Source organism: Anabas testudineus, chromosome 16, assembly GCF_900324465.2.
Source record: "Anabas testudineus chromosome 16, fAnaTes1.2, whole genome shotgun sequence".
NCBI lineage: Eukaryota > Metazoa > Chordata > Actinopteri > Anabantiformes > Anabantidae > Anabas > Anabas testudineus.
Window position 1 is genome coordinate 20,571,789 of NC_046625.1, and position 10,016 is coordinate 20,581,804.

General features: G+C 43.3%; 1 protein-coding gene across 1 annotated transcript; it reads right to left on the reverse strand.

Annotated features, from left to right (window-relative positions):
- Positions 1-413: 413 nt before the first annotated feature.
- rnf144b (ring finger protein 144B) lies at positions 414-9,994 on the reverse strand. Its single transcript, XM_026371072.1, has 8 exons — positions 9,732-9,994; positions 7,227-7,507; positions 5,758-5,862; positions 5,146-5,206; positions 4,028-4,241; positions 2,857-3,001; positions 2,640-2,729; positions 414-1,480 (listed from the first exon to the last, which is right to left on the reverse strand). Exons 2-8 carry the CDS (start codon positions 7,401-7,403, stop codon positions 1,313-1,315), a joined length of 960 nt encoding a protein of 319 aa, XP_026226857.1. The 5' UTR covers positions 7,404-7,507; positions 9,732-9,994; the 3' UTR covers positions 414-1,312.
- Positions 9,995-10,016: the final 22 nt, after the last annotated feature.

Below are 10,016 nucleotides of genomic sequence, written 5' to 3' on the forward strand. Positions count from 1 at the left end.
GTTAAATGGTAAGATTGGATAATCATATATCAACTACAGATTATATTTCTTCTCTATGATTAGACATATAACTTTTAAATAATAAATAAATAATAAATTGCAAACTTCATTTGATTGTCCTCATAATTTAAATAGGAAACGAAATTGATGAAATGACACAAGTTGGTTACTTTAGCTGACTTTACTTCTGATTTAAATAGTCAAGGGACTCTCCCTCTCTTCTTTTTTATAGACATTTTGATTTTAATGTGTTAACAAGCATATTTCCCAACCTTAAGCTATTTAAAGGTAGACAGTCACGCTTGGATCCTTGCGGTTTTGATTTCTCAATAAAGAGGTGACATAAACCCACTTCTGTGTACAGTGTTGTCCAAGACGCTGTTGAAGTGAAGTGAACATAAGAAATTCACATGCATGTTCAGTACAGTATGTTTATTTCAGTTACAATGGTGCTTTTATAAAATATCCGATGCAGAAACATCAACAGAAATGTAGAAATGATAACAGGATACCCGACATACATAACCCATAAATATATATCAACAGACTTTTAGAAAAGTAGTCATTGTCCATTAGAGCCTTTGGTCTGGAACTTACACCAGGTGGAAACAGCAAACGTTTGCAGAAGAAAAAAAGCTCTTTGTGCATCGTTAAGCCCTATTATATTTCATCTCAGCACAGAACAGTGCACGCATGATGCACTTTGCCTTTTCCCATTATAAAATAATGTTTTGCATCATTTGTAGGGATTTACAACCCTGTATGTGTGTGTGTGTGTGTGTGTGTGTGTGTGTGTGTGTGTGTGTGTGTGTGTGTGTGTGTGTGTGTGTGTGTGTGTGTGTGTGTGATCTTGACGGCTGTCCGTTTTCATGATGCTAAAATCTTTGCATAAGATACACGTTGAATGGAAGGCAAATCAAATACAACCAAGCACCAGGCACTGTAGAGCGAGGCACTTGAGCACCTAACACCTCTGGTTTGGCATCATGACGTTTGGCACGTGAAGGTTGCGTTGCACTTTTAGATGCATGTGTGTATGTGTGTGTATGTGTGTGTGTTTGTGTGTGAGAGAGCCTAAATGGCCCATCCAGGAAACTCCACACAGCCTTCGTCTTCTCCTTACTGGTGAAGGTTACATTCATTCTCATATTTACACTTCCACCATTCCACTGACAAGGCTTCAAGTCTGTCGAGTCATTAAAAGGTACTCCACTGTTTCTTACATGTATTTTTTTTTCCACCTTGTAGAACTTTGCTGACTTCCCTGGGCTTCATGAGTCACCCTGGCCTAGGCCAGTGAGGGAAGGAGCCGCTATGAAGTGGAGGAGTCTTGCTGACTGAGCTCATTCTTCCTCTTCTTCTTCTTCTTCTTCCCTCTGCACGGCTTGCAGACACAGCACAGGATGCAGGGCGAGGCCAGCAGAAGGAGTGGAGATGTCACCAGTACGATGATGCTGACGCCAACAAGGATACCCACCACCTACAGGACATCACAGCGTCATGGTTTTCATGGTATCAAATGACTACATCTAATTTATGAGTATTGGTTCACACTGAAAAAACTAGAGAGAATGATCAGCTCTGCTCTAATGAAAATGTACACAGTGCGTGCTTCACAGCTACAATGGTTTACAGCATGAAGAGAGATGGTTTTATGGCTCAAGTATAAACTGGTGACAGAACATTACGAGCTTTTATTTGTCATTTGGTTAATTCAAATATTTTTACACTATCTATCATGCTCCAAGTAGGTGAGGCCCGTGCTTTGCACGGCAGCTCTGTGAATTAGAGGCCAAATGAAAAACACTCTATCCAGCACTATGTAAGTGCAGGTTATTTGCCATATAACAATGTTCCTCATACCTTTAAGTTAAAGACCATTGGTCGCGTGTTCAGATAGATTTGGCCATGCAGGACTTTTAATGTCCTGTCACAACAGCTGTGTTTAAAGGCGACTAATAAGGAGTTAACACGGCAAAAGGAATTTGTGGCAAGCAGATCGGAAAACTTGTACGACCTGTTAGGCAAGGGTGTAGCCTAGACTGTCATGAGTTGTTTTTCAAGGAACAGTTGCAGTGTTGTGCATCAACTAGCTCAACGCAACACCAACACACAATCAGAAAGTTCACTGCGCACTTGATTCTGATCATGTGATAGCGTCATGAGAACAGGCAAAAGCAGGACAAGGTAGGTTTGGCGGCCAGTTGTAATCATTTTGTTGAATAGACGATGTCGTTACAGGGCAGGAATTTGAGGATTAGTTCAGCTTAAAGTCTGACTATGGACTATTTGGCTGCACTGGTGGAAAACAAAGCAGTAACAAAAAGTTAACACACTTCCTAGATCTGAAACCCAGCAGAATGGACGTTTCACTGTCCTGCTTTGGTTAGTGACTGGTCCTCCAGTCACTAATTAAACTGACAGACAAACAGTGCAGCTGGGATCTAGTCCAAAATCTTTAACTTCCAGTCCTGGTGGTGCATGGCACAGTTTTACTCACATCCAACCCGTGTGTTGAATAACCTACTAAACACAGATGGGTGGTTCTCTAGGCTAATCCGTTCAGACAATGACAACAACACCACAACCCTGAAATTAATACTGTTTTGTCTGCTCTGCTGTGTGCTGAGTGGCCTCACCTGCGTTCTGTTCCACATTACGGAGGCCCTGGAGTGTCCCAGCTTGTTTCTGCATGGTCCCTTATCATAATGCCTCAGGAAGATATCACCCTGCAATATAACAGACATACATTTCCAGGACATTCAAACGCAATCAGATAGCTAGACAGTTATTTTTTCACTTGTGCTCAAAACCATGCATCACATCTGTGTGTGAGTATGAAGGGGGGAGACTCACATCCAGACTCTGCAGACAGTACCAGCAGAAGGTGTGCTTGCAGCTCTTACACAGCATCTGTGCACAGCCCTGGTTCCTCTCGATGTAGATTCCACACATGGGGCACTGCTTGATGGGCATGTCAGAGATGCTGTCGGAGCGAGCCCTGTGGATGTAGCGAAAGATGCAGGAGATATATGAGGGGCACGTGGAAGTATGGGGCCACGAGGCCTCAAGCATCTCCAGGGAGAGAGTGAGGTCTATGTTTAGCAGCAAAGTAAAGGGTCGGCACTCATTTTCAACTGGGTTAATTTATTTTGGGAGGCAAAGGTATTCTGTGACGATAATTCAGAGCTGTAACTAGAACTGACAAATGTGAAGTCACAACTGAGGTTTACCACGACCTCAAAAGTTTAGATTCTACAATTACAAACTAGATTTTCAGATGCTGTATCATTAAACCTACATTAATCAACTATTTTGGCCACCCGGATGCAGGAAAACATGCTGCAAACGCATCTTTGATTCATTTTTTCTAAACTCAGCGGGTTTTGAAGACCTTTCTCACTGAAAACAGCTGCCTGTTGTGGACGGAAACCATAATGAGAACTGCTCCGTTCTCCACAGCACACCGCAGAGACCACTGCTTCACTGCAGTGCACACACTCTCCCTCTGTACAGTGAACTAACTGGTCCAGTGCCCATCCTCCTCCTCCTTTCTTTGGCACAAACACAATGGAATTCCAATATAACTCAGTGACTCCCCAGTGACATCAGTCAGACTGGCAGAGCCACAGCACGGAGCAGCGCAGTAATGTAGCTGTACAACAGGGACTACACAGAGGACACTGCTGAGGAATACTAGGCTATTAATTGTGAAATAATGTTTTTATTCAGCTCCCAGGCTCTACTGGGAGCTGAGAAACTACATGTTTCCATTCATCGTGGAACAATCCTGTCATAGTAACTCATTTTTAAAGGCTGATTTAAATTATCAATACACATTGTAGAGGAAAAAGCATAACTATGTATCCTCTGGTACAATTTAAACGGACTAGTTAAAATAACAATTAAAGCTGGTTTCTGCGCTCACACACTCATTGTGCTTTCATCACAGTGTCATTGTTGTAGTGCAGCTCAAACTTTGCGGCTGCGGGCAGCGGGTGGCTGACTAAACAGCTAGTCGGCTGACCTGCTTTCATGAGAGGCCGAGGGCGACATCATAGGTTGGCGTTGGGGGCAGGTGTGGTTGTCCTCCCAGAGCCCTCTGCACCCGGAGCAAAAGACAGCGTGACAAGTCAGACAGGGCACAGCGGTGGGCTGCCCCTCGGTGCTTGGCTGCACACTGCACACTGCCTGGCATTCGAGCATGGGGCACCAGGCTTTACTGGGGTCCAACTTGACTCCTGCAGAAAGTAAAGAAGGGATGAGACTGCACATTTCTGAAGCACGACTGGAGAAATGAAATACTAAAAGCATGCATGTCAGCTATGTAGCCAGGTGATCAGACATAAAGCAATCTCAAACAACCGGAACTAAAAGAATTAGAGCTGAAACAATTCAGATTTTGAATACAGTATATGTGTAATAATTTAATAGAACTGTTGTCAGTGTCTTCTGTTTTATATCACTATAAAGAATATGCTAATTCTTATTTTGTAGTTAGCATTAAATACAGCCCCACCGAGGCTGACGTGAATGTCATTACGTTTGCATGCATTTGATCAAACACAAAAAAATATTGGCCAAATAAAAATTTTAATATGACGAAAGCAGCAACTTTAATATGCTGACTCAGACGTTTTCAATGGGAATCAAAACAGAAAGGAAACACAGTTGCAAAACAGTCTGTGCTCAATTTTAGATTTCCAGTAATAATAGTGTCATGATTTATGGTCAGAGAAAACAATATGTATCCTTGTTTTCACAGCGTACTGTTACTGTGCAAGTGGAAAGGACCAATAAAGGTACAAGGCAACCTACCCTGTTTTGCAATTAGTAATTGTCAACAGAAACCTATTTCATCAGACATGCACTGTTCCTGCTCCCAGGCACTGCAAACATTTCCACAATGTAAGTGCAAAAATAAAATCTGTTTCACAGAGGTCATCTATGTAATGCCTTTAAATGGATCAGAAATAGATTTTAATTAACAGAAATGAATCTCTTGTTGCTGACTTTAAAGAATTAAAGCTACTGTTTCAGCAGCCTCCAGGCATGTGAAGCTAAGCGCTCTCCGTGTCTGTTGTGTATCCCTGCAGCTGAAATGTGACCTGAAATAGCCCGGTGTGCCAATTCAACAATAGCTACCTCTTTCAAACTTCAGACGCTGATACAGCTTCACTTGATCCGCTGCAACCAGGCTGGCGATCTGCAATCAAAGAGTTTTTCACAGCAGGATTAAGCAACTGCAAAATGATGCATTATATTAGAAGAGAAAATCATGAGGAGGCGAGAGGCAAAGTTTCCATTTGTGTGTGAAGCAGCAGTTTACACTTAAAGTAACAGCTGGAGTGTTCAGGTCACTACGTGACATTTGAAAACTCGTGAGGTTTCACTTTCTGTCTGCACTTCCATTACCTAATTTGACCCTCCACCATCAAAAGCAACCAGAATTTCCATTGTCAGTGTCATTAGGGTTGGATACGCAGCTTTTTCACAACACTCAATGTTAATTCAGCCCACACACTTTTAGGCCTGAAAATCCAACTTCATATTTCTTCAGAACTCTGGACTGGAAATAAAGTGGTGTGACTTGGAAATTCAAGGAATATTCCAAAAACATTTTCCCTACAATACGTTTTTAGTTCAGTTTATGCATGTGCATCATTGTTATTATAGCATTTTACAGCCTCTAGAAAATCTTTGCTGCCTTGTTTGCCTCATGACCTACATACAGCATTGGTTTGGAACAGAGCATACCTCAGAGTCCAGTAGCACTCCAGTGTCTTGGCAGGCCATATCGGGGCAGGTGATGGGTGCCCCCCCACCCTCCATGATGGCCAGCTGAACATACTGCTGCAAACACTGGAGAGGGAGCACAGCAGCATTAATCTGTGTGTTTGTACTGTACACTAACACACTGCAAATGGCATGCCCTTGCAAAAAAAGCAATAAGAGCACATACAGGTATTATAAACATACACACAATCATCAACACCGCGATTGAAACATAATAAAAAATGTGCAAAACATTACATCTATGTATGGCAAATTGTGTAAAATGCAAACAAACAAGCTGTTGTGCAAATAGGGCAAACTACAGTAAATGTTGTAAACACGTGTGCCTCATCTGAATTCACACGTCAGTCCTATAGGGCCTCAGCCATGAAAAATGGAAGAGCAGGGGGAACTAGGGGAGACAGTTTTAAGGAACTGAAAATAAAAAAACACATGAATGTCAGCTTTCTGTGGATAATAAAAACATGATCTTCAAGATCGCAGAGGTCTTTAATGTATTTTTATATGCAAACTTGTGCTCATCATGTGCTTTCTCATTAAGCATGAATGTACTGCTCACTTAAAAAGTGCAATATTAAAAACACACACACACACACACACACACACACACACACACAGGACTCTGTGCTCATAAACAGACTGGAGGAGATATAAGCAGGTTTATTCAAAGCAGCTGATAAGCAGAGTTTATGGTATGCGGTTCCCTTCTCCTTCCCCCCATCACACTGCGCATGTGTTTTATCTGTGTGACCTCGTGAGTGCAACACCGTCAACTTCACAAGCATGGACTGAGATTAACACCTGCCACTATCTGGCAACCTCTCTGTGTCAACATATAACATTTCAGTTTCTATGTACCAGTCAGACACTTATTGATGTAGTAGCAGACTGCTACAGGGCTGTAATAAATATTCATGGTGCTCTCAGAGTTAGAAGTTCTTCTCTCATGAAAGGATTCAAATAGTTTCTAGGAAATATTTAAATTCCAAAGAAGTGGCAGAACAGCTTTGATAAAACACAAAAATTCCAAGCACAATTGAAATAAAGTAAATGTCAAAGAAAGTCAGCCCTTTGTTTCTTTATTGCTTCATTTCAATAAAGCTGTAATGTGTAAGATATTGCAACTGAAAGGATCTGTTTTACAGAGCAGGAAGTGGTGCTGCAATAAACAGGAGCATCCCATTGCTGGTCTTTCTAATGCCAGAGATTTGCCCAAATTGCCCAAAAGAAAGTGTGGTGGGTTTCACTTGTAAAAGCGTCCACAGAAGCTGACTAAAACGTGAACAATAAAACTTCTTCATTTTCTATACAATCTAAATATAGCCCGGAGGCACCCCATCCTGCTACAAGATTGATTCCTACAACAGCTAGCGTGTACTTCACTGCTCAAACAAATACTTGGATATAATAGACTAGATATCTCTACTTACTGCTGTGCAGAAACTGCAATTGCAGCTCTGTAGGTCCCTGGTGGCTTCAGGTGGCTGCTCACTGAGGCACAGCTTGCAGAAGACCTTTGGCCTCGGCAGGAGGTCGGTGCCGGTCTCAGGGGTCCCCGGTGCCGAATCCCCGGCTTCCTGACTCAAGGTGGGACTCCTGCTGGTCATGGCGGAGCCAGGTAGGCAGGGAAGGGAAGGAGTGACGTAAGAAGAACTCAGGCTGCTCCTAGCCTTTCTGCTGCCGATGGAGAGGAGCTACCACCTCCATGTTCCTGAAAGCAGAAATAAGGCTAATCTGTTTGTCTCGTCAACATAGGTGTAACCTTGCTTCCCCATTTCCTCTTCGCACAACTGCCAGGTCTTCTGACACGCACTGCACCCTCTTTCTGGAAAACTAATTCTGGTAACTGGTATACCAACCGTGATGACTTCACCTCTCCCTGAAGCAACACGCTGTCATTGTCTTGTTACCTGAGAGATGAATTAGTCACTGTTTACAGCAGTGTGGTGTATGGAGAAAAATATAATTATGTGTAATTACTGCAGTGATATTGATTACATCATCACATCTGGTCACTAGTTAGGCCAAAGTCCAACACTTGCGTTAACTGGGCCCACTTTATTGACCAGTTCCTCATTCACTCTGACAGGATGAACGGATGTTAATCATCTTACAAACATGGATAGATCTCATAGGGATAGTGTCATTTGGGTAATTGTGTAATTTTCTGTGCGTAATGTCAACATTGGAACAGGAAGGAGGGGTTTTTTTTTATGTTGATGTTGTTTTTACTGATGATGACACTGATGATACATTTCTTATAGTTTTTTGTTTCAGCTCTTGTAGAGAGATGACAAAGCCTGGGAACTGCACTTACTCACAAAATGGAAAGACTTTTACCTTTGGTTATCAGATACTTTACACTAGTAACATATTCTAGGACAGAGGCAGGTGGATTTAATATAACACCAGCCTAATCTGGTCTTATGGGGAACCAAATCACCAAACTCCAAAAATAAATAAATAAATAAAAGCATCCTGTTGGTGGATTTGGCTGTCTAGTTGAGAAAAGCATGAGAAATAATAACACCATAATCTGGGATTTGAAATTAATCCTGTATATAACAGTGGCTGGACTCAGAACAGGGTCACACAGGAAACCGCGGTGCTAAAAACACACTGTGCCGCCTGAGCGGCTGTTGAAATAACACATGATCCCATACACTGTGCTCGCCATTTCATCGTGCTGCAAAAGTTGGCAGAAAAACTTCAGAGCAGCTCAATCAATACAGGCGTCCTATATGTTACAGCGGGGGATGTTTTGCATGCAAGCAGCGCTTGTGCAGCTGATGTTGGTGTTTGTGCACAGTCATGTTGCATCCTGCACTGCTTTCAGCCAGGCAAGTTGAGTCGGCTGCAGTCGTCATCCCACAAAGCTGTCAGCCTGTCCTGTTCTGCCTGAGCAAAACCAGTCTCATAGTCTCACATGGGAAAATAACAGGCTTCTAGTGGAAACTCCCAAATGTGTTTAATAACAGACTAAACTTTAAATGACTGATCAGACTGATGGAAAAACTAACCTGTGTTTATCACCTGTGGAATTCAGCAGCACTTTATGATCATTTCATTCAGAGTCATATTTCCATGAACAAGTTTGAGAGCTGAACACCATCCAAGTGCTCTTTCAGAAGCACCCCGCCTTAAATATTTGCATATTGGACTACATTTCAAACTCCTGAATGAAAAACATCCCTTCCAGTAGCTGAACCTGAATAGCAGCAATCAAGCTGAGTATAAGAGTGCGCATTTGAACTTGGATCTCAACTGTTGGAGCTATTCGTTGATCAAAACGTCCCTATGTGTGACGGGAAAGCAGATCTGCCCAGCGAGGAGCCGCTGCTGCTCTCACACAGACTGCCACTGTGTTGAGCAGGAGGCAGGCTGGATCTGGGAGCTCCAGGAGTGTTTCAGTTTCACTGTGTGCCATCATTTACACTGCTGCAATCACCTCCTCTCCGTCTGTCTCCCTGCCTCGCTCTGGATCCCAGTCCCCTGCAACCTGTGTGTGTGTGTGTGTGTGTTTGGGGGGACAGGTCTAAGACAAGAGAAGGCAAAGTGCCACAGTGCTGAAAACAGCAGAGTGAGAAATGATGGTGGAGAAAATGCAAACTACTAAACATCACTTCACTAGAATCACACTAGAATAGTGACACTGAAGCACTGTCAGATCAGTGTGTTAAATGCATATGTCATGTGTGTTTTACTGAAGAGTGTGTGTTACCATGCAGTCAACGACAACACACACAAAAGCCAACAATGCTGCAGTCTCACATGGGTCGAAACTGAAACGCGTTCACCTTGTCATACATCCTTCCCAGACAGCGCTGGTGAGGGATGGTGTGTGTGTGTGTGTGTGTGTGTGTGTGTGTGTGTGTGTGTGTGTGTGCCGCAGAGAAACGCCAGCAGAGCAGAGCAGAGGACAGAGGGGCTCCTACCTTGCCCGTGGACCACTGGGTGTAGCAGCTGTCTGAGTCCGGACCCGCAGCCGCAGTGCTCCCGTTACACATGTGTTGATGCGCTCCGCTGTGGCACTAAACGCTCACTCACCGGCCCTAAAGACGAACTACTAACATGTCCCCTGTGTGTGTGTGTGTGTGTGTGTGTCTGCACTGCTACTGCGTCGTGTCTCTCTCCAGGAAGCTCCGTCTCGCTCGCTCCTATTCTTTTACTGCTCCTGCTCGCAATTTCACTGAACTCGTGCTGCTTTCAGGGGCAGTCGG

What these genes read in the sequence shown, in the direction of transcription:
- rnf144b (XM_026371072.1), bottom strand. Translation starts at nt 7,403, where the DNA reads ATGACCAGCAGGAGTCCCACCTTGAGTCAGGAAGCCGGGGATTCGGCA. An exon ending in GAGTGCTACTGGACTCTGAG is followed by an intron (nt 5,207 to 5,757) that starts GTATGCTCTGTT and finishes CTTTGATTGCAG; the next exon opens with ATCGCCAGCCTGGTTGCAGC. An exon ending in TCGGCCTCTCATGAAAGCAG is followed by an intron (nt 3,002 to 4,027) that starts GTCAGCCGACTA and finishes CTACATCCACAG; the next exon opens with GGCTCGCTCCGACAGCATCT.